The following is a 24987-nucleotide window of genomic DNA, read 5'->3' as shown; positions in this document are numbered from 1 at the left end:
AAGAGGGTAAAAATGACGAACTGTATTTTGGGACACCACTGTAAAACCAATATAAGTGAGATCAGATTCAGGTCAGTAATGTGTTAAGTAGAGGGGCTTTTCCCTTCAAATATCTGTTGATAGTTTCTTTGGATATTCTTCAGCAGATCCTGCTCACTGGATTGGCTATATGGGGCCAGGCTGAAGGGACTGGCATTACATACATGAATATTTGGTGTCTGGGGAGGAGGATGTAATCTCTCCCACTCATGTTATTTCAAAAGGAGTATACAGCCTGCAAAAAGTTTTGCTTCCTTGCTTCCGTAACCCTCAATAATAATACTTCCAGTGATGCATAGTAATAAAAATGTTGTCAAGGATCAGCCAGAACGCCTTGGTACCTTAGTAAGTATCTGTGGATAAACTGTAATCCCTACATTTTTCCTCTCTCTTAATCCATTGTGGTTTTTTAGGCATACAGTTTCTTTCTATTCCTATTTGTAGATGGTTTGATAAAGCTTTATAAACCCTTGTTAATACATATTGCCCTTGACACTCTAAAACTATTGTTCCTTTTGTTTATTTGTTCTTTCTCTCTTCCCTAGGTCATAGCCAACACTGCTGCCAAGTTAGTATCAAATAGTGTGTATGTGTTATGCTGTATGTTTGGGGATTTGTTTTCTGGGGTCGCATGAGCCCATATGTTCTTGCTGTGTCTATTTGCAAGGTGAAAGCATTGAAAAAGACCAGACTGGTGCGGCAGGCATCATACATGGCTACTATATCCAGAGGTGGTTCTAATCTAACAATATTTCTGAAACTCTCCTGCTTGTTTAGACTTTTATGTTGATATCCTAACTTTGCAAATATAACTTGGCTTGGAACTTGCTCAACTCTTGAAGAGCTTTTCAGATCTTTTTAATTCCCTGGAGTCATACATGCATTTCTTCTTAATTCTTCCAATAGTCTTCATGCCCCTGAGATTTTATGGGCTTTGGGTACAGGCTTTTTATTATATAATTACCAATGTGTTTTTAGCTTCAGGAGGTAGATCCAAATCTTGAAGTCCAATTCCAGCCAAATTCCCATTGACTTCAACATTTAGCTCTTAGGTTTTAAGTATCTAAGAAGTGCTTTTCTTCAGCGGGAATGCTGTCTGAATAAGGAGTTAGTATGGTCTTGAGGATCACACCCATCAGTTTTTGGGCAGGGAAATTCCCCCAACTCCCCTTCAACTTTGACCTTCAATTCTGAGGAGAGAGCAGAAAGATCCCTTCTGAATTCCTGCTTGACCTCTCTGGATTGGAACTTGCTCTTGCCCATGCAACATTCTGGAAGTCCAGAAACTGATGGGAACTCAAGATTGAGCTAAATTCAGCGGCGAAGTAAATGACAAAGAAAGTTAAATGTCAAGTTTAACTGATAAGAGGATGGTGGAAATGACAGAGTAGTTCAACTTGAATTGGCGTTTAGAGGATGAGCAACATAAGTGTAATTTACACTGATTTGGCAGCGTGTGATGACCACGTTAAGCCATTGATGTAGCTTGAAACAAATGGATACAACTTCCATTGAAGTCAGAGGAGCCTTTGCCCGCTTACACTAGGACTGAATATTTCCCTGGAGTTGTAGGGCCAATGTATCAGAAATCAAAGTATGGGTCTCTATTTTATCTAACACTCTTCTGTTACATTTCCTGCATACTTCCAGAGGTCTGCTACCAAGCTGTATTAATTTTGCACACCTGCTGAATGCCTGTCAGTATTATCTTTTGCAGAGACCCCAGATGTGTAGCTCTTAGTCTCTTGCTCCTGCTAGAATTGGCTCCTCATCTCTGCCAAAGGGTCCTGCAGTGAGCATCCTGTATTGACATTAACATTTCCTCCCCTCCCAACAAGACACTGCAGTAGAAACTCTGCAGTGGAAAGAGACCTTTTCTGGTTCTTTCTGTGGAAATGCCTATTGATTTCAATTGAAGTTTTGCCTTGCTAAGAACTGTAGTTTTGACCCCATCCTGTTAAGAGAGCAGTGAACTTGCTTCAATTCCACATTCCAACATGGAAATCAGTAATTTTTGTGCAAGCCTAAGCATCCCTGAGCCTCTAGCTCTTTTTTGGATTGATTTGTTGAAGCCAATTGCCTAGGACTATATTTTCATACACATAGCAGCTTCAGTTTAGGTAAACTGATGCCTTCACTGAGTCTTCCCTTCTCCTATTAATGGAAAAAAGGGAGAGCACTGAATTAATGATCTCCAGGGTCTATGAATTCCATACTGCTCCCCGTGACTTGATACGCTGTGGGGATAAGAGACGCCACCTCTATAACAAAGCATGGGGATTTTCAGGAGCCAATAGTAGGCATAATGTGCAGTCTCTCTTTCTTGGTGAGTCACTCTACAACAGGGGCGGGCAAACTTTTTGGCCTGAGGGCCACATTGGGTTTCCAGAATTGTATGGAGGGCTGGTTAGGGGAGGCTGTGCCTCCCCAAACAGCCAGGCATGGCCCAGCCCCCGCCCCCATCCAACCCCCCCGCTTCTCACCCCCTGATGGCCCCTCCAGGACTCCTGCCCCATCCACTCCCTCCAACCGCTCCTGGACCACCCACCCCTGACTGCTCCCCGCCGCCCCATCCGACCCCTCCTCTCATTCCTGACGGCCCCCCTGGAACCCCTGCCTCATCCAACCACCCCTTCTCCCTGTCCCCTGACCGCACCCAGAACCCCTGCCCCTGACTGCCCCTGACTGCCCCTGCCACCCCATCCAACCCCTCCTCTCCTTCCTGACTGCCCCCCTGGGACCCCTGCCCCCATTCAACCCCCCTGTTCACTGACCTCTCACTGCCCCGACCCCTATCCATATCCCCACCCTCTGACCTCCACCCCTCCCTGCCCGCTTACCGCACTGCCTGGAGCCCCAGTGGCTGGCGGTGCTGCAGCCGCGCCGCCCAGAGCACCAGGCCAGGCAGCCGCACCGCCCGGCTGGAGCCAGCCACGCCACCGCGCAGCACAGAGCACCGGGTCAGGCCGCGGCTCTGCAGCTGCGCTGCCAAGCAGAGCATTGCGCCAACGGTGTGGTGAACTGAGGCTGCAGGGAAGGAGGAACCGCAGGTGAGGGGCCGGGGGCTAGCCTCCTGGGCCAGGAGCTCAGGGGCCGGGTAGGAGGGTCCCATGGGCTGTAGTTTGCCCACCTCTGCTCTACAAGATACTATCAATAGAATAATGTTATCGTGGTTATTAAACTTGTTAATTAAGAGACATTTTAAATGGTGAAAATGTTCAAATAAATGCATGTTTTTTATTTTTACCGAATGCATAATGAAGCTTCTTAATTCCTTCAAAATGTCAATGCATGTATTTCAGGACTGTGTTTGCAATAAGGTATGTGTGCATCTATACGTGCCTGTCCCTGCTGCATGTTACTATCAGTGCTCTTCTCAAATATTTCTGCAACAATGCACAACTATATCTCTCCTGTTGGCCTCAGTAAAGGCATCTCACCAAACAAAAGGCTATTACAGGAGTTGGAATCCATTGCCTGGGAGAGCAGATCACCTATGATAATCGGTGCAAGTCTCAAGTCAGTTGTCTGCTGGGAGTCTTCACAACTTGTGGGAAGAGTTTTTCACCCCCTTGATTTTCTTCTCTCTCCTTTAATGACTAAGGGGCATCTTCTATTAACAAACACTCTAAAAGCCCCCATACTGTTGCCCCATCCTTCTGACCTGCCATGAAAATTGGAGATTCCTTTTCTTCATTGTTGCTCAGTAAACTGGAAGAGTTACTGCTGAGCACTGTGAAGCAATCCCTACCATTCAGGGATGAGCATATAGTGTCTGAAGCACCCAAAACACTTTCTTTTCTTGGTGGGCTGAGGGAGGAGGTGACGGTGACAGATGAGAATATAACACTGGTGTCCCATATGGTAGCCAAGAGCAGTTAATTAAATGACTGAAGAGCCGATTTAAAATGTTACTTGGAAAAACTTAAGCTAAACTCTAGGAGTATAACACTGTCTACCAAGTATCAGGGCGTAGCCATGTTAGTCTGTATCCACAAAAACAACAAGGAGTCTGGTGGCACCTTAAAGACTAACAGATTTATTTGAACATAAGCTTTCGTGGGTAAAATACCACTTCTTCAGATGCAACTGAAGAAGTGTTTTTTTACCCATGAAAGCTTATGCCCAAATAAATCCTTTAGTCTTTAAGGTACCACTGGACTCCTTGTTATTACTGTCTACCAAGATGCTGAGAGACATGGCCTAATGATCTAAGTTTAGGATTGACAGTGAGGAACCCTGGCGTTCAAATCCTAGCTCTGACACTGATTCCCTCCATGATTTTGGGTGTGTCATTTAAACTGCCTGTGCCCCATTTTCCCTAATAAAAATCCTTACCCACATGGAGGTTACAATAGGCAACTATCTCAGGATAATGAGTCCAATTGTCATATGGTCTGTGATGTAGACAGATTTAGGACTGACCTTGCAAGAAATTTATCCTGGAGTGGTTACATATTTTGGTAACCTCCACATTTCCTCACAGAGGTGCTCTAAGGATTAAATTATTAATATCTGCGAAGGGCTGTGAAGATGAAAAGCGTGAGTACTAAATATCACCGAGATGAATTGTCCATACAGAAAAAAAATGTAATTCTGCATAAGAGAGAAGCAGATGTTTATTTCAACTCATTAAACTTTCTCGTACCTTTTGAAGATCTTTCTAAAAAAATTGAAGGAATACATGGGGACTTCTTTGGGTGTGTAGACATATATGTACCTACATATGTATATATAACAGCTATATTTGTCATAATTTTTATTTTGTGGCTGCAACTGTCTCAAGTTTAGAAAATGATCAGCCAACACAAATACCTCATTCTATAGTCTAGCCCCTGACCACTTTCCTTGTTATGTTATCCATTACGTTGTGTGTTCTTTCTCTCCAGCAGTCTGAACAGATGCTTTTTGTGGTGAGATGTTTTAGGCACCTGCATGCATTCCTCTGCTGCTTTTTTCTTTTTATAATTATCACCTGTTTGTCCTTATTATCTTTTCTTTCTCCCCTTGTCTCTTCTCCAAACCTCACTCTCACATAACCCCAGCACTGAGTATGTGGAACGCTTCAACCCTAATGTCCTGAAGGACTCTGCCCTGTCTACACACAAGCCCATTGAGGTGAAAGGCCCAGGTGGCAAGGCCACTATAATTCATGCCCAGTATAACACCCCGATCAGCATGTATTCCCAGGATGCTATCATGGATGCCATCGCTGGCCAGGCACAGGCCCAAGGTGGTGAACTTGCTGGGTAAGGTTTTTTCTTGTGTAAAATGGCACCTTCTGCATGATAGATGAATCCTTCCTCTCATCCTTTTTTCTCCCTTGCTTATTTGTTTGGATTTGGGGGGGAAGGAGGAAGTAGCTTTATGCACTGCCCTGAAAAATACAGATTGGTGTTTTCTTTAAATATATGAGGTGGAATTAACATCCTTTGAAAGATAAAAGGAGGAGGGGTGTTTAAAGTAGAAAAATTCCTTTTTCAGTATTCTTCCTAGATTTGGAAGCTCTAATGACTTGGAGAAATACAACATGGTTATATAGAGAGGTTTCTGTCTGTAAAACTAAATGATTCTTCCTTGGTAGCAGAAGACATTCTGAGGTGAGGGATGAGCTGTAGTCATAAAAAAACAAACCCAAAAAATCCTGCCACTAGCTATTTCCAAATACCCCCATTAATTGGGTGGCTTTTTCACGTCAGGCCAGATTATGCTACTGTTACTCACACTAGGTAAATGAGACTACTCACAGACTAAGGCACTGTTCACTGAGAGTAATGGTGGTGGAATCAGGCCAGTTTATGTATGGTACTTGAAGCAAAAAAGGAAAGGCATTTTGACTCTCTCAATCTGTTCCATGGTTACCCTTGGTGAGAGATGCTTTGTCAGGTAAGTTAAGTCCCAGTTTTGACCTATGAAAAAATTGTTAGAAATTACTGGGGGCATATCTTGCCCTTAGCCTGTCCATTCATTTCCCTCTGATATGGTTGTGGGTTCCACACATGGAATGGAAACTAAATATACTTTACTTTTCAGTATTGAGAAACTGGAAAGTATGCAAACTTGATACGGAAAGAAATTTTTTAAGCTTCTAAAATGGTATTACAAAAATGGAGACTAAAAATATTATTAGTAAGAAAATTGGTAGCACTTTTTAAAAGGTGATGTGCAAACTGTTAAGTTAATCTCCATGGTTTGAATATTGCTCCCAGCTACTTGGGTGTAAATCCAGAGTAATTCCACTGACTTCAGTAAAGTTCTCCTGGTTTTACATTGGTATAAGTGACAGCAGATCATGGGTTTTGTTTAATTTTTTTATTATATCCGTCATCAAGCTCAGAGAAACAGATTGCTGCTAAAACATAAGGGCTGAGGTTACTCAAGTAGAATATTGCTATCAGCATGTTAATAAAGAGCAACTTGGTACGTTTCACCTGGAGAAAAGGCTTGTGGAATTGGAAATATGGATAGTTATTGTCTTAGTTATGCCTATTATAACAACCATACTTTCAGTCTAATAACTGCATTGATTACATAGCACAACAGGCATGGAAAATGGAGGAGCATTTGTCATTGGTATAAAAAGAATGTAAGATGCATATTTATTATTGGTTATTGTTTGATGTTTTTCAGAATGAAGCCCTAGGTTATGTTATCCCTCTTGGGGATTTATATTTAACAACTGCTGTTTAACTGAAACCTCTAACTTAGGATAAACAGGAGCTTGTATATTTCACAGATGAGAAGATATTTAAGCTAAAAATGATGTTTCTGCAATACTGTATGCATCACTAAAAAGTAATAATTTCTCCCAACTGCTGATTTAAACCAGAGTGGGGTGATTATGACTCCTCTCTTTTGTTGTCTTTAGCAGACAGATAGCGGTTTGTGTATAAAGAAAGTCGGGAAGACAGACAAGATACTCTGTTGATCCAAATACACATTTTTCACTTTTGCAGTGCTGCACAGTATAACCAGTGATGAGCTGCCAAAATCTTAACAATGGGTTCCCTCCTCACCCCATGAGGGGGTTGTTGCTCACCCCCACCCCCCGGGACTCGTGCCCCATCTAACCCCCCCGCGTTCCTTGATGCCCCCCCTCCCCAGGACCCCTGCCCCATCTACCCCCTCCCATGTCCCCTGACTGCCCCCAGAACTGGGCAGGAGGGTCTTGTGGGCCACCGTAGTGGGTGCCCACCCCACCCCTAAGAGCCAGAGGCACCTGCTGTGGGGTGAGGTGGGGAGTCCCAGAGGTGCTTACCTGGGGCAGCTCCCAGGAAGCATCCAGCAGGTCCCTCTGGCTCCTAGGGGTTGGGGAGCATAGCTGGGGGGGATCAGCGGGAGCGGCCGCTCCCCCACTGATCACATCAAAAGTGGTGCCTTAGGCACCAACTCCCTGGGTGCTCCAGGGCTGGAGTACCCAAGGGGAAAATTTGTTGGGTGCAGAGCACCCACTGGCAGCTCCCCTCCCTGCGGCTGGTCCCAGCTCACCTCACCTCGGCTTTGCCTCCACCCCTGAATACATCGCCCCACTCTGCTTCTCCGCCCCTTCCCCCGGCTTCCCACCAATCAACTGTTCAGCGGGAAGCCGGGGAGGGCTGAGAAGCAGGCAGCAGCTTCCTGCTCAGGCCGAGGGTGATGGAAGTGAGCTGGGGAGCACAGCGGTTAGCCTGTGGGCCCTCCCTGGGTTACCTGCTGCAGCGTGGGCGGTCCTCTTTGGGCCCCCCCTTCCCAGCTCACCTCCGCCTCCCTGGGCCTGAGTGGGAAGCTGCGGCCTCCTTCTCAGCCTGCCCCAGCTTCCCGCACGAACAGCTGATTCTCAGGAAGCCTGGGGGGGCGGAGAAGCAGAGCAGGGCGATGCGTTCAGGGGAGGCGGAGCGGAGGTGAGCTGGGGCCGGGGGTGGGACAGGGGGTGGGGGGCTGGGACGGGGAGCTCTGCACCCACCAAATTTTCCCCTTCGGTGCTCCAGCCCTGGAGCACCCATGGAATCAGCGCCTAAGGCACCACTTTTGGCCTGTTAAATTTAGAAGCCCTTTTAGAATCGGTTGTCCCTCGCAGAACAACTGGTTCTAAAAGGGCTTCTAAATTTAACAACCAGTTCTAGCGAACCGATGCGAATCGGCTCCAGCTCACCACTGAGTATAACTGCTTTTCAGCAATGAGAAGGTTCATGATGGTGTGTGACAACCAGTAAAGCAAATATATAAACAGTCTCTCTAAAAACACTGAAATTTAATCCAATATGAAGAGTCTAAAATGCGTGTATGTTATTCAAAAATGTTATACAACTAGATTAAATATGGTGTAATCAAGGACCCTGGGTGCTGTTTCAGAATCCTTAGCTCTGTTAATAGCACTTAATAATTCTGTTTTCATCTAATTTATGTTTCTATCAACCTCAGAATTCTAAATTATCCTACGAGGGAAATGCATTTTTTTCCTGAAAATTGTTCTTATTTCAGACTGAACTCAAAATAATGTAAAAGAAAATAGCTTCTTAGATTTGTCCTGTAAAAAAATTGAATTCCAGATTGAGCTAGATTTTTTTAATAAATCTCTTTTGCCATTTTTAGGGAAAATGTAATATAACAACATTTTCTAGTTTAAGAAATGTTGTTTCTAGCGATGACTCAAAACCAGCTGTAAATTGCCAATAGTCAGTTGACAAGCTCTTGGTCCTTAATATAATGTACATGTAGTTCACCCTGATACTGTGAAAAAAACTCCTAAAACATATTCTCCATGGGCCTGATCCTGCAGTCCTCATTCATGCAGTTTCGAGTCTTGACTCAGCAAGGACTACAAGGTACAGCCTAATATATGCTGTAATTACCGTATATACTCATTCATAAACCGAATCTTTTTGGTAAAAAAGTGACACATCAAAGAGCAGGGGTCGGCTTATAATCATAAAATTTGATGATTTTAAACTCTATGAAATCATTTAATTGAATATCTAATACACTGTCGTTTTGTTTACCTGGAGCGTCTGCGGGCATGGAGCCCCTCAGTTCCCCGTGGCTGCGGTTCACCGTTCCCAGCCAATGGGAGCTGCGGGAAGTGGCGCGCAGTGACTATAATTTTGAAAGTGTAATTTTGAAAGTGATTGTAATTTGAAAGTGGATACATATTTGTTCAGTTATTGTTCAGTCAGGGTAAGCTGCTGGCGGGTTGGAACATTTTGTTTACTTGGGGCGTCTGTAGGCACAGAGCCCCGCAGCTCCCAGTGGCCATGGTTTGCTGTTTCCAACCAGTGAGCTTATTCAAAGTGCTAACATTTTTATGTATCTCTTTGTGCTCCCTTTTATTGATCATTTCTTTTCTTCTCTCTTTATTCAATTCTTTTCTTCACTAATTTCTGATACTAACATTACTCTGTTGTGCACATCCCAATGCTCCATAATGATGGATCCCACACAATGCCTTTTGTTGGGTTTTGACCACATGACTCACAGTGAATCTCCATTGGCGTAAGTAGATCCATATTTCCAACTAGTAAAACACAATGAAAGTACAGTGTATGTGTGTTCTTTTAAAAAGGTTCACTTCTTTCATACATCTGGATTTTAGAGGCATTTTATTGTATATGCAAAGTCATACAATACAAATCATATAACTTAAACTGCCATTTAAACGGTCTCATAATTATAAAGTTTCACTGTTGAGCATGTGAAGTCCTGGTAATTTCATAGAAGACACTTAAATGAGATCTGTCAAATGCAGTTCAGAACAAAGAATTTGCCATATTGGATCAGACCACTGGTCCAGCATGCTCCTCCTATATGAGGCCAGTCTCTGATGCTTCTCAGAAAGGAGAGACTGCCCCTTCCAGAAAATCCCAGATAAAATGAGGGAATTCCACTAAGTGCAGAGGGAGATGGGAATTCAATGTATTTTCTAATGGGAGGGGAAAAGGGTGTCGTTTATGTAAATATTCCTTAGTGTTAGAGAATTCTGACATGGTCAGTCTGAATAATGATAGAGGGCCCAAATGATGAACAGTAGAATAAAAGTAAATATAACTGTTTAACTGGAAACAAAAGGAAATAAACATCTAGATAAAAACCAGGAGTCAGCCCTTCTGTTGTTTTACATAAGACTAGCACCAGTGAAGTCAGTGGAGCCATGCCAGTTGACATCAAAAGAAGCTTTGTTCCAATTTTTTTTCATTTTATATATGAAATTTTAAATTTTAGAAATTAAATAGTTACTGACATTTATTTTTATGTATCAGGCAGTTTTAGTGAGCTGTTACTTTTTGGAAATATGCCCATGGAATAATCTTCCTCTGTAACCTCAAGTAGAAAGCTGATCTGGAAGCTACACAATATGAACTAGCACTGAAGCCTTTCCTTCATCTTTGGAGAGTGATTTCTGAGGGCTTGTCTACACAGCACGGCAAAGTGCTCTATGGGGGTGTGATTTATAAAGCATTCTAACATGCTGTGCTCTAACTGCCCTGTAGAGACCTTTCTGGCATGCTCTAAAGGTACCTAGTTTGTGTTAACATGGTCCTCTTTCAATCCTATGTTAACACGAACTAGGTACCTTTTAAGTTACATCGACACTACAAGCTAGACATGATTATTCCCCTACTTTTGTGCACGTACGTGCACTAGCTCACATCCATTAGTGTAGCCGGGGTAGTAGGGGCGGCAGCAGCAGCCGAGGCACAGTTTAGCTATAAGACTATAACAGGGTCTAAAAGAGAACTGGATACATTCATGGAGGTTAAGTCCATTAATGGCTATTAGCCAGGACGGGTAAGGAATGGTGTCCCTAGCCTCTGTTTGTCAGAGGGTGAAGATGGATGGTAGGAGAGAGAACACTAGATCATTACCTGTTAGGTTCACTCCCTCTGGGGCACCTGGCATTGGCCACTGTCGGTAGACAGGATACTGGGCTGGATGGACCTTTGATCTGACCCAGTATGGCCATTCTTATGTCGAGTACAAATCTACCTGAAACCAGTGGGTACATACTCTGTGTGGCTAAGCTGTGCCTTCACTGCCATTACCTGCGCTCCCACAGCTACACTGCTGTTTATACTTGTGCTAGCTCTATGATACAGAGTGCGAGTATGTGGACACAATGTATTGCATTGAATTGTAGACATATCATATTGAAGATGTAGCCTTAGGGTATGTCTGTGCTGCAATTAGACACCTGTGGCTGGCCCGTACCAGCTGACTTGGGCTAAGGGTCTGTTTAATTGTGGTGTAGATGTTCAGCTGCAGCCTGAGCTCTGGGACCCTCCCACCTTGATGGTCCTAGATCTCTGGCTCCAACCTGAGCCCAAACATCTACACAGCAATTAAACAGTCCTGCAAGCCCAAGTCAGCTGGCACAGGCCAGCTGTGGGTTTTTAATTGTGGTAGACATATTGTTAGAGCACTCCAGCAAAGTCTACTCGGGACAGTTGGGTGCTTTACAAATTACACCCCTGTAGACTGCTTTGCCATGCTGTGTAGACAAGCCTTCAGTCTAATATTAATCTGGATCAGAGTAGTGCTTCTATCCTGTGCGTTCTCAGACTCGACTCTTTAAATATGCTTTGCTCAGTGCTACAGCCTGTTGGCACACCTTTCTTTTTATGACCTTCCGAACTTCTTACTTAGTGAATGATAGATTCTCCCCAGTAGATTATAGGCTATGCTTTTAAATTTAGGCATTAAAGCAAACCTTCTACTCTTCTCTCTGATCAGATCATCTCAAAAGTAAAAGCCTGGCCAGTGATTGGATTATATTCATTTGATCATATCATTGGCTTGATCCTTCAGGGTGCTGCGTGTGCCTTCTGTGATATGTAGACTATTCTGAACTCCAGCTTACTATAGTGGAGTTGAGGCTATTCGTCACCTTGGTTGTTCAAGCCTGAACTAAGCATTTTGCTGCTAAATATGAAAGTAACTATATAAGTAGTAGTCTTACTGGTAGCCAAATTCTCCTTTAGTCCTCCTTTAGATTCAGTTCTCTGCAGAGAATTTGGCCCCATATATGTAAAAGAGTAAGAAGATGCAGACTTCAGATCTCAAGAGTGTAGGTTCAGCTTGAGAAATAATACAATAGGCAATTTCTGCTATGTGAAGTTTTTGAAGCACTGTGTACACGTGTGTAGCAATGAATAATAATAAAAATATAAACTCAGTGCCTGGGGCCAATTTCTGATATAATCATTTCTGTCAATGGTGTTAAAGCTGGGGTAAGTAAGGTCATCAGGTCCATGTTGTTTGAAGTAAGAAAATCATTCAAACATACCAAATCAATTTATTTATACTGGAATTATTCAAACCCGCATGCCAGGACATCAAGGTAGCAGAGTGAGAATGCCCTGTCTGTGTGTCCTTTTTTATCATTCCTGTCATTGTATTATAACTCATAACATACCAAGAACCAAGAGTTGGTGCCCATAAGATCATGTACTCATGTGTTTCATGTACATTTCAGTCAAACCTCTTTAACGAGTCATTAAGGATTTTTGGCCAAATTTGCTGCAGATGTAAGCAGACATAATTTCAGTGACTTCAGCAGAGTTGCACCCAGCTAAGACCGGCACTTGAAATTAACCCTTTGAGTGTATAAACTGAATTAAGCAACAATAACAGACTCTAGATTTTCTTTATAACAAACAAAAATGGATGGCTATTTTACAATTCCTTATAAGTCTTTGATAATTTCTGTAATTGCTTTTGTTATTAATTGGAATCAAAATGCCATCCATTCAGTATTTATATGGATCAAATACACTCCTTCATAGAAATTCAACTGTATCTTTACATCAAGGGTCAAATCCTGAAGACCTTACTTAGCTTTTACTCAACCTTTTGTTACCTGAGTAAGAACTGAGTTAAAATTAAGTAGATTTTAGTATATGGCCCACTTGTTGAGCCATAGTTTATAATAAATAGAAAGTCACAGACTCTTTACTCCTTATTCAAAGAGGTTTGATTGTCTATAGAGCTTATATTGGTGCAAATTAATTTTGCTGTGAATGCATGACCCACCTAATGATGGGAACAAAGGTATAATTTTCTATTCAATCATAGCAAAATGCCCTGAATTATTTGGGCAGATTTTTTTGTGTGCACACACACGCTAGGAAAACAAACTTTAAAATGAAGAAAGGGCATAGTAGTAACCCCCTACCCCCCATTATCAAGTTTTCTGAAAGAGTCAGGTGCCTCATCTAAGCTTTTGGAAAGACCATAACCAGCCACAGTGTTGCTCTGGATTATACACTGCCATTCCTACTGGTTCATATATCCCAGTACTTATTTGTGGTATAATTATGATTCAAACAAAGATAAAGGCCTATTGCATTAAAGGCATAATTGGAAATGTTCCAATATGTTTTGCTCAACTAGATAACCTAGTTTGACTTAGAGTGAGGCACTTCATTCAATGAGGGAAGGTTAATTTACCAGAATCCATTTCCTGTCTTTATTGTCTGCCATAAAGATATTAATATACCCTGATACATATTTCTATTCTGAAATCTCAGACTCAATCTCTACAGCTGCACAGCCACATGTGAGCTATTGGGCATTTTTATATTTATAGTTTTAATCAAATTTTTTTCTGTAAGTCCATCATAATACAAGAACAAAGCAGTGTAAGTAGAGGATTTAACAAAATGAACTTGTCTATCTGTCCATGACCCAAATGCTAGTACTGTCACAGTAACACATAGCTGATCGTTGAAGTCAGCAGTACCATCCATCCACTGGGTTTTATTATCCAGTGTCCATCATTCTGCCCCAGTGAAATTTGCCATCAAACACAGCAGTGTTTTAATCTCCTGCAGGATCAAAATGTAAGTCTGGGGATATAAAGTTAATCAGTTGTTAGCCAGTAATAGGCAGCCAGTCATCCATTACAGTAAAAAAAAGCAAAAGATGCTGCTTACTCAATAGAAAAATGAACGTATGAAGTGTAGTTGGAAACATGAAAATTTTACCACCGAATTGGAAACCTTTACTAAATCATTTGCTGTGAGGGACAAAATGTTATTTATATTTTTTATTTTCATGCTTCTCATGGAGAGTAGCTTGAGGGGTGAGACATGAAAATTGAATGACTGTAATGTAGGCTTAATTTCTTTCCTTTCTATTCACGTTACAAAATTTCTTCATTAGCCCTCATACTAAGGATGTTTCTGATACAAGGCTTAATTCACTAGTGCCTCAGTGGAAGGGGAAATTTATACCTCCTTGCATTAGCAAGGCCTGCTGTTCCACATGGAAGATTCAGTTAAGGGAGGCTAATGCTGTCCCTCCCCATCTTCCCTCAGGGTGTCCAGGGGGATGGGATGAGAGAGGAATGCAGCTTTAGTTTACAGCTGGAGCCACACAGGAACTTTGCTGGTGAAGACTTCAGAGGGATGTTCAGAATCAGTGCTACCTTTGCGAGACAAGCTAGTCCCCCAATGTTCCCACACCTGTCAGCACTTAGATACCATGGTGATGGGTACTATAGAAAGACATAAGGTAGACACCAAAAGTGAGGCGTTAGCTTCTTTCTGTTCCTGCACTCTTCCAACGGGGCAGACGTTCCATCTCACTTCTGTGCACTGTGGCAGGGTTTACCCTGGTAGAAGCCATTTTATGGGCATAATCTAATTTATGGTCCAACAGTGAAAAATTAGTCCATTATGTTAAGAATGTTCCCCTTTTGTGTAAGAAGTGCAAAAGAATGGGAAATTAAGCTTAGTGTACTGCTTCCTAGCATTCTGTCGGATTCTCAGGAAAGCTGGAAGGTAGCATATCCTGGGGAGGGCGGGAGGAAGGAACAGCTGCAAATACCCCCTTTAGAGATGAGTCCATAGGGGATGATATACACTATAGTGCTCTTTCAGACTGGCTTATGTAGGGAATAGGGATACATGGCATATTTAAATACAGTATTTCCAAGCCCCTTGTCAGGGTGGTTGAGCACTGGAATAAATTGCCTCGGGAGGTTGTGGAATCTCCATCACTGGAGATTTTTAAGAGCAGGTTAGACAAACACCTATCAGGGATGGTCAAGATAATACTTAGTCCTGCCATGAGTGCAGGGGACTGGACTAGATGACCTCTCAAGGTCCCTTCCAGTCCTACGATTCTGTGATTTCTATTCTGACATGAAACACACACATCCCCATGCTTTTTCCTGTGGCAAATTATATTATTGTCTGCACAGTGTCATATCAGGTTTCAGAGTAACAGCCGTGTTAGTCTGTATTCGCAAAAATAAAAGGAGTACTTGTGGCACCTTAGAGACTAACCAATTTATTTGAGCATGAGCTTTCGTGAGCTACAGCTCACTTCATCGGATGCATGCCGTGGAAACTGCAGCAAAGTCTGCAATAAATAAATTGGTTAGTCTCTAAGGTGCCACAAGTACTCCTTTTCTTTTTAGTGTCATATCAGTTACTTTGGCTTTTCCCTGACTCCTCTCACATTGTCAAACCACACCCCCATTTTTGCTTTTTGTGGGTCTTCTCTAGAGAATTGTATCTTGCCAAGTAGGAAGTTTGGGCAACTGCCTGGGCTTTAGAGGAAGGTTTTATAGCAGGTGGCTGCTCTGATTCCTTGCCCTTTATGGCAGGGAGCTCATTGGACAATATGGCCCTTAATTTTTAAAATAGCTATTTCTCAATTTTCATGACATCGAGCATGCCACTTCCAAAGCTCTGTAAGGCATGGATCATACAGTTATAATGTAAATCACTCACTTCAGAAATAATCTTGTATTTAGAGGAGTCCTGGACCCAAGGTATGACATGACTGCACACATCACCATCAATGTATGTATCTGCAGCTCTATTAATATTTAATTTAACTGCACACTATGCAAAAGTTATTTTGATGGGAAAAAACTATTAAATGACCATGTCTACTTCCAGCTTGCGTCATAAATCAAATTAGAGGTTAACTCAATTGGTGTTGTAGGGTGTCTCATGAACTTTTGTAGTTTGGGCTCTAGGTATGCAAAACTGAATGGTTCTTCCTATACAGTCTGTGCAAGGTCATCAGAGGGATCATAAACATTAGGTATAGTTTAATCGTGAAGGTTTGAAATATGAAATAACTAGAGAAGTGTCTGAGCTTTGAGTTCGAATCCAGATTTTCTAATGTTCTGAAGTGTTTGGATTCAACGTTTTGGTACCAGCCTAACTCTGGAAAGAATTAAAAAAACTGTACTAAATTAACTTTTTAATATCAAAATATATTTTCTCCTTTTCGGTGTAACCTTAAAATAGTCCAGTTCCACAACTGCAATAATATACTCTAGGGTCAGTTAATTAGCTCCACAACATGAGGCATTCACTATGCACAAATTATAGGGGTAACAATACTCAATTGGTCCAGTAATCTTGACTTGCTGACCATCCTTTATTGCTTTATATTGATATATTACTGCCATAATTTTGTGGCTGTGTTGGCTTAGGGGTCATGGACAGACCAGTAAACATATTGGTTTGAATAATAATAATATGCAATGTTAAAGACAAAGTGAACTGAAATGTTCTCGATTCACATGTTTTTGATCTACTGTAATTTGTTTATTTCTTAGGCAAGTGGTTTTTTTCAAAAACAATGTTTTTGGTTTTTGTTGTTGGTTGTTTTGGAATAGAAACTGCAACATGAGGTAGGGTAGGGGGGCAAACCCAGTATGTGCTGTTTTATAATGCGCCCTTTTCTGCATTGCAGTAGCCTTCCTGTTAAAGATCCTCACATTGACAGTGCCTCTCCAGTGTATCAGGCTGTGCTTAAAACTCAGAACAAGTCTGAGGATGAGCTTGATGACTGGACTCGCCGTTCTGCCAATCTGCAGTCCAAGTCTTTCCGCATCCTCGCCCAGATGACGGGAACGGAGTACAGTAAGTCAAACAATGAAGCCCCAAATTTGTTTTAAGATTAATTTTATTTTTCTTTCCTCTTTTATACACTAGCTGTTGAGTCTCAAAGATGACTCCCTTCCTTCAGTAAAGCTCCCCAATGTGGGTTAAACTCACAAAGCTCTAAATCTAGTTCAAAGGGGATTAGCAAACCTAAATGCTAACTGTCACATTGTTTCCTATAAAGGAAATATTTGATCAGCCATGAGTACTATTCTTATTTTATTGTGGTGAGTGCTAATAATAGTCATTAACTAAACAAGATCCTAGAATGTCTTGGGCTAGTGTAGGTTCCCCACCCCCCAACAATCTAATGCAGGGGTTCTCAAATTTCATTGCACCACGACCACCTTCTGACAACAAAAATTACTACATGACCCCAGGAGGGGGACCAAAGCCTCAGCCACACCCCCCCCCGCTGAGTGCAGCTGCCCCAGGTGGGGGGCGGGGAGGGCAAAGTCCAAGCCCCCTGGCAGGGGGGTCCAAAGTCAAAGTCCAAGGGCTTCAGCTCCAGGCAGGGGGCCTGTAGTCTCTGCCCTGCAACCCCGGGCTGAAGCCCTCGGGCTTCCACTTCGGCCCCAGGCGGTGGGGCTTGGGCTTCAGCCCTGGATCTCAGCAAGTATAACGCCAGCCCCAGCGATCCCATTAAAATGGGGTCCTGACCCACAGTCTGAGAACTGCTGATCTAATGTAATTGGTATAATCAAGTAGGAATTCTCACTTCTCAGGGGGCTAGGTTTACAAAACTGCTAATTCATTTGAAAGGCAATGATCATCTTAGCATCTGTTGTAATATACTTTTACACAGTGGGCACACTGAAATCAGAAAATGGAAACTCATTTGCACCGTACCTATGATTTTCTAGCAGCCATGTTACCTAGACACTAGACCCTGACCCAAGTCCACAGATGACACAGGAGGTTGAGGTTCTGTGTTTATTGCCCATGCAATTCTTTTTTCTGACCATCGGACACCAACTTCACATCTTATTCCTAATTTAGATAGCAGGGAGTTTGGGGGATTTCATGACTACTCTCATTCCATCATTGGGAGACAGGCACCATTTACCCAGTGTTTCCCCCGCATGACCTCTACGTGTGAAGCTGCCACTTTTCCAGGCTCTTCCCAAGGAGCAGAAAGCCCGCTCTGGGTCCTTGTGCACAACCAAGACAAACTATGAATCAGCTGCTGGTAGGTGGCTGAGAAAGTAGTACAACTGCAACCTCTTACCACTGCCCCACTTTCTAACCCTATAAATTCCACGGAAGCCAGAGTTGCTCCTGCTCACTTTATATCTCTGTGTGACCTAAAGGTGGAAAGCTGCCATGCTTATCCCCTTAGATGTTATTTTCTTTTATGCTTTTCTGGTAACTTGGGGTTGGATTGTGGGCCTCATCTAGTAGGTTTTTTTAACAGAATCATTTTCTCTTCTGCAGTGCAAGACCCAGATGAAGAAGCCCTGAGGAGATCAAGGTAGGCAACTAGCAGCAGGCATTATGGCCTTATTCTTACTGATAACCACTACCTAATGCTCTAAAATGGCATTAATATGAAAATACAAAACTAGATTTTTTTTCTTAAATATTCTAACACATTTACTCAACAATCACTAAAATGAAAATGCTGTTGGCTTAGAAATCTGCAAGAAGTGCTCGATTGAAAGGGTAACAATGTGACAGTTAGGTGTAATACAGTACAAAATCCTGGAACGAGTACTCAGTCTTGCAAGCTCTTGGCACATGGAATTCCCATTGACTTCAGTGGGAGTGCTGTTTGTGCTGGGCTCATAGGATCAGGCCCTATGTGACTGCATTCAATTCTGTAACTAGATGAAAATATATGATATTGTGGTAGTGTTGAAATTTAATGTGCAATTTATTTGGATGATCCTGTGATTGGCACTTGATTCAGCTGACATGATATAGTAATGTAGTTGTTTCCAATTACAGACATGGAATAATCATCACCTGAATATATTTTATGTGAAACAGAAAAAAATTATATTTTTTTTAGATAATACACAGTATGAGGATACAGGACTGCTTTTGCTACTGGAGAAAAGTACATATCCATTTTCAAATGTTCTGCCAGTAAGGATTTTACACATTCCTAGACTCATAAAGGCCTAAACTGTAAGGCTATTACGAACAGTTATGATCATCTGGTCTGACTTCTGCATAACACAAGCCATAGATTTTACCCAGAGATTTCTGCATCTAGTTCAGCAACTTGTGAATGAACTAGAGTGTATGGGGTTCTAGCCTGATGTATTCTATTTACATATTCCACATCTGTATCTTGCCAAAAATGTTTTAAACAGATTGTTTGGTTTGTGATCTGTCTGGTATTTTGCCCACCCAGTGTTTAACTTGTGTTATTACGAAATGGTTTATATGCAAGGTTTTGGACTTTTGATTCTTCTGCACTTAATGTAGGGTTACAAATGATGAGTCGATGAGCAAAACAGGAACGTTTTTACTTACAATATGAAAATACAAATCCAAGGGATATATTTTCAACTGGATGTATTTCCTATCCAGGTTCCACAACAGTTCATTGAAAGTTGCATAGCTAGATACCTCCATATCAGTCTGAGACTGTGCCACTCTTGCACTAAATTCTGTCTTCAAATGTGCAAACACAATTCCTGTTGATTTCATTGTAAGTCTCGATTCAGCAAGTATGTACTGAAGTTCTGTTAACTTCAGTGGAACTTAAAACAAATCCTGCAGTATCCAAACAAACACTATGTACAGGAAGGACCTTCACTAGAACTAAATTCTGTCTGCTGATTCAGGGGCCTGGCTCCCATACATCTGTTTGTGGGCAGAATTTAGCCAGCCCTTCATGAGCTTTAGCTGTGGTCCATAAATAGAAGATGCATATTGAAAGGCCTGGGTGTTGAAAAAAACACTTGGAATTGGATAGATTTTAAAAGAATAATTGGTTAATAACACATAAGTGTTTGTACTGTAAATTGCACTTCTTATTTGATGTAATTTAAAGTACATGATATTATCCTTTGTGTATTTTATGTTGTCAGCATTGTGCACTTCTGATGTATCATTTTCCATTATCTTTTTTTAATAAGGAAATGTTAATGACACTGAATATAAGTCACTGGGGAATGTTATACAAAGACTTTTAAAGGTGCGCTTGTCCTTCTAACCAATGCTGAAGGGAATGTAATTTGGACAGTTACGCACACATTCTTCCTATCCCCATCCCCCACCTCCACCCCCATGCTTCTCTCTGCTTTTATATGCAGAGAACAACCTGTGTCCAAAGATCTAGTTTTGGAAGGCATGGAAGGAGGGAGTGACATATCTATAGCATGCTGCCCTCTTCTTCCGCCCTCTTACCCAATACAGCAGAAACCCCTCCACAGAGTGCTAGTTTCAAAAGGTCAGAAGGTATAAACGGGTGTGCATTATGCTAAGCTCCACCCCCAGGCTCCCAGCAGCATAAATTACTGTAGACAGAGCCTGCAAAATTATACATTGTTACTCTTCCATGGTTTGAAATCCACAGTGGGGGTTTCTGGGGCAGCCAAAGGAGGGGATCTCCTGGAGGTACAAATCCTGCAGGAGTTCTTGCTGTTCTTTAGAGATCCATTGGTTTGAGCTCTATATCAGACTGTCAGATGCCATCCCTTATGGAAAAGTTTCATGTACACGCAAGTTAAACTGTCAGAATTCTCATGTAATGGAGAATTTTGGTCCAAAGTCATGACTGCCAAGAGTGCTCTCTTCTCTCTTGTGCTTTTCCTCTGTTCTCTGTGTATCAACTTTGTTCAGTGTGAACAATAGTAAGGATTGACTCAAACTTAGTGGCAGCTCCATGTCTACTTTTTTCTTTTAGACATTTTCAAAGAAGGAAAACACAAGTAACTTTCCTATATGGGGGACCTCTTTTTAATACAAGTGTTCATCCCTAGACTTGGTGCCTATTGTCATACATACTGGCATGTACTTTGAACAGAGCCCATAATATGCAGGAATTTTCTGATGGCAAAATGCCTGTTTCACTTCATATTAATAAGTGTGTTTTATGGCTCTTTTGTTCAAGTTATACTGGCAGCCACACAGGCACATGTGGTAGTGGATGAAAGGCACTTTTTGAGGTACTTTTGATGTAAGATTACCATTTGTTATGAAACCTTTCCTTTACATTGGGATTGTAATGAATGTTTTGTTGAAAATTTGATAAGTAATTTGTCTATCGCCAGTAAAACAGACATCTCTTGAACTAATACCTTTCCGTACATGGAGATGGAGGGATATATCTTCAAAACATTGAGAGATTTCTTAAACTTCATGATTCCTATTAAATCCAGTTGAACTTACATAGCTACCACCCTGTACATTGCTTGGAAAAAATACCTCTCAAAGTTGCAGCATCACAGCTAGAGGTATTCTGAATCATTTTATTTTTATAAGCATAAAGTGGCATTTGAGAAATCATACATCAACAGTCCCTTAGAAGTGTTATTTGCATCATATTATGCTGTTAGAAACTGAAAAATTAAAAAAGTTAAAGTACTTGTCACCATTTACAGTATTCTGTTGTTGTTTTTTTTTGTTTGTTTGTTTTTTGTGCTTTGTAAAGCTTGGAAAGTGAAACTACCCTGGTCTGTTTATTTTCTGTTTCTCTAATCAGTTTCACTCTCTGGCTCTCCTGCATTAATACAGTGGTTTTGTGTTTGGATATCAGCCATTCAGGAGAAATGAACTTGTCTGCTTTGAAACAAACACATGCACAAATCAAGTGAACATTTTAATTTCCATTAGGGTTTGTAAAGTTCTCTTCTCTGCTCCTCCACCCCCCCCTTGTTTATATTTTTAACTTAAAAAACCTGGGGCCTAAACCAGAGTACAGTATCCAGAAAAGGTCCAATCCTGAAAGAAGTAGAACACCACCTGTGAGGTGCTGAGTGCCCTTCTGTCCTATTGAAGTTGATGGAAGTTGAGAATGCTTAGATATTGGAAGGAGGTGATCAGCACTGTACAGATTCTGCCTCTGTGTTGTTCTGTTTTTAACTCAATTGACTGGAGATACTTATTTAAATACCACATTTGAAGGATTTCAGGTTCTCGTTGCCTAATCTCTAACAAAAGCAAAAAAGCTATGAGGAAACATCGCTCCAATTTGCAGCTTTTGGTCCTTATGAGAAAAGATATAGGCTGACCTAGATATTACAGGATAGGAAATGTTTGCAATGATTTTGTCTTGTACAATGTTGACTTTCACTTCCTGCTCAGCTGGAAAAAAAGCTGAGAGTCTCCTGGCAGGAAAACAGTAGAATTATGCTGAGAATTTCTAGCAAAAGCAGCCCTGTCAAACAAAACCAAAACCAAGGAATACAAATTTGTGTTACATTACAGCTCAAAATTACAAATCTAAAAAGCTTTCCAAATTTCTCTGGAAAAGGATCACCCAGCCTAGTTTGCCTTTATTTTGGGAGGTAACATAAATCCAAATAAATTGCCATTGCCCTAGTTATAAAGCAGGGGAGTGGTGGCTACATTCCCTAACCCCTTTCTTTCTTCCTTCTTCTCTCTCTCTGTCTTTTTCTTTCTCTCTCTCTTTCTCCATGCCACAGGGAAAGGTTTGAAACGGAACGTAACAGCCCACGCTTTGCCAAATTGCGCAACTGGCATCACGGCCTATCGGCGCAAATCCTTAATGTTAAAAGTTAAAAACCCATGTGTAACAAATAAATGTGGAAGATATAAAATTACACTAAAGAATTAACTGCTTTACTGAGTTAGAACCTAGGGGTATCATATATATACACAGTACAGACATAAGATAGGGGGTTTTCTCTGAGTGCCTGCCTTTATTGTTTTCTGTTGCTAGCCCAATATTTCGCCACTATCACACACCCAAAAAAAAAAAACAACCCAACAAAAAAAATCAGACCTACAAATGATCATCATTGTAAAGGGGATTTTTTTTGCCTTCTGATAAATTATAACTTTGAAGTATTGATGGGGGAAAGATGTAGCCATTATACTTTATTTAAATACAGAGAGAAACAGACAGAAATGATTGTCAGATTTTCTTGGGGGTTGAGGGGAGATATACTTTTCCAGGAAGTGTTACTGCTGTAAGAAAGTCAAACTGGAGCTAGATAGTTGGGAAGGAAAACATACTAAGCCGAGCCGAAAGGTTCTAAATACGTAGTCCTTTTAATTTATTTCAATATTTAAAAAATGTTTCAGATAAGACCCTAGATGTGATAAGTTTATTTTTCTTGGATGTGCTATATTGTTAAGAGTCACTGCTGGCAACATTGCTTATAGTTTTCCCTTTGAAACCAGAATTTGTCTTGGGGAGAAAGATAGAGGTAGAATGTGGCAGCTGTTAGACTGTGAAGAAAAGGGGACTATGTGACACTTTGTTAGAGATGGTTTAGAAGTAAAAAGAATATATGAGACAATTCATGTACTGAGTTTTTAAAAACATGTTGTAAGTTTCAGGCAAAGTGCTGCTCATTCTGTATTGCTCTTGTTTTGATCCCTCACTTTTTTCTGTATATAGCAGCATGCTTTATCTGAAATAAAAGGATTTTAAAAACTAAAGTAATGCTGTGCCTGTTTTACACAAGTACTTTACTCTGGAAAATAAAATAAACCTTGGAAGTATATGAGAAGGAGAGGAAATTTTCTTTCCACAATAGAGAACGTTGTCAATAAGATTTTCTCAATTAAACATAATTCTTACAGGTCTCAAAATGATCTGAATTAGAAGGCTCGGTGTAGCCTATAAAAGGACAAGAATAGAACTGAACACATAAATTCTAAGTAACAAAAGAAAATAGGATATTTTTGTGGATTTTGGAGAGGGAATTATAATAATTGCACAAATTCCTTTGGTAGTCTGCATTCTCTGAGGTGTTGCTAATATTGACTTAGTACATACCTGCTGTGTTGACACGTGGGTCATTGCTGGGGGTTAGAATGAGGTAGCTTTGTTTCAACAAGTATATTGCAAACATTGCAACAATAATTTTATTTTCAAATATATAATCTGAAATCAGGCAGGTTTAACAGAGAGGTCCAAAAATAAATACCCTTATTCTCTGCTAATAGGATATCAAGAAAGCTCCCATTGCTCTTTCATATATAGTTAATGCTCTCATGGTCATATAAAAAGAATGTAGTCTAAATTAAAGTGTGTTCATGGTTTCCGTGGAGATAACTGGTGTTACTGTAACAATTCACACCATGAGTCATCAGCAGGGATTGAAGTAAGGACCATCAGCACTAAGCACAGGTCTCTACCACTTGAACTAAAGATTTTCTCTGTTGGGGCATTATCCAAAGCCTACTGGAGTTTGTCCATTGACATCTGTGAGCTTTGGAGCAGGCCTGTTAGCTGGTAGCAATAGTTGTGGATCAAACACTAAGTCAGTGAGTTACACTAAAATTTTTCTTGTACTTTTTGCTAGTTCCCAGCCTTCTAGTTCTAATATCTGACTCTTCATGACAGGGCTGAATTCACTAAAACTTCTATCTGTCTTCTGTGCTGTAGAAGCACATGTAATGCTGCCTCAGTTGGAGAGGTTTGCATGGGCTTCCACAACATGGAATACTGTTTCAAAAATTGAGCTGTATTAAAATTCCTTAGGAAGAGTGTTTAGAGAGTGTGGGCAGTGGTTGCTTTTGAAAATGCCATAACTATTTTTTTTAATAATCACCATGGCAATCCAATTACAAATTAAGCCATATTATAAATATTTATTAATAATTTTAATTTATGGAAATGCCCAGGGCCAGATTCTGATCTCATTCACATCTGTGTAAATCCAGAGTAACTCCACTAAAGTTAATGCAGTTATTCTGGATTTTCCCAGGGTGTCACTGAGAGCAGAATCTGGGTCAAATAAGTGAAAGTCTATTTCACATAGAAGATTTATAGAGAGTTTAAAATATCAATATATAATTTAGTGTATTCATTTTTTAAAAAATGATAAATATTTCAAAGCTAAAATATTTTGTGTCTAGTTTAAGATTGAAGTAAATCACTTCTGAATTATTAAAACCAGAGTGTAAATGTTAATAGGAA

General features: G+C 41.0%; 1 protein-coding gene across 2 annotated transcripts in view; it reads left to right on the top strand.

Annotated features, from left to right (window-relative positions):
* Positions 1 to 23501, top strand: part of LDB3 (LIM domain binding 3) — a 137683-nt gene extending 114182 nt beyond the window's left edge. The window contains exons 5-10 of one of the 2 annotated variants that reach the window (XM_073353349.1): positions 585 to 607; positions 5085 to 5288; positions 9493 to 9507; positions 16729 to 16898; positions 18354 to 18390; positions 22520 to 23501. In XM_073353349.1, the coding sequence (XP_073209450.1) occupies positions 585 to 607; positions 5085 to 5288; positions 9493 to 9507; positions 16729 to 16898; positions 18354 to 18390; positions 22520 to 22616 (546 nt within the window). In that variant the 3' untranslated portion in view covers positions 22617 to 23501. The remainder of the gene's footprint in view (positions 1 to 584; positions 608 to 5084; positions 5289 to 9492; positions 9508 to 16728; positions 16899 to 18353; positions 18391 to 22519) is intronic. The other variant, XM_073353350.1, reaches the window with a different exon arrangement.
* Positions 23502 to 24987: the final 1486 nt, after the last annotated feature.

The sequence above is a fragment of the Lepidochelys kempii genome, chromosome 7, assembly GCF_965140265.1.
Source record: "Lepidochelys kempii isolate rLepKem1 chromosome 7, rLepKem1.hap2, whole genome shotgun sequence".
Taxonomy (NCBI): domain Eukaryota; kingdom Metazoa; phylum Chordata; order Testudines; family Cheloniidae; genus Lepidochelys; species Lepidochelys kempii.
Note: the sequence above shows the minus strand (reverse complement) of the source record. Positions and strands in the feature narration are given on the sequence as shown.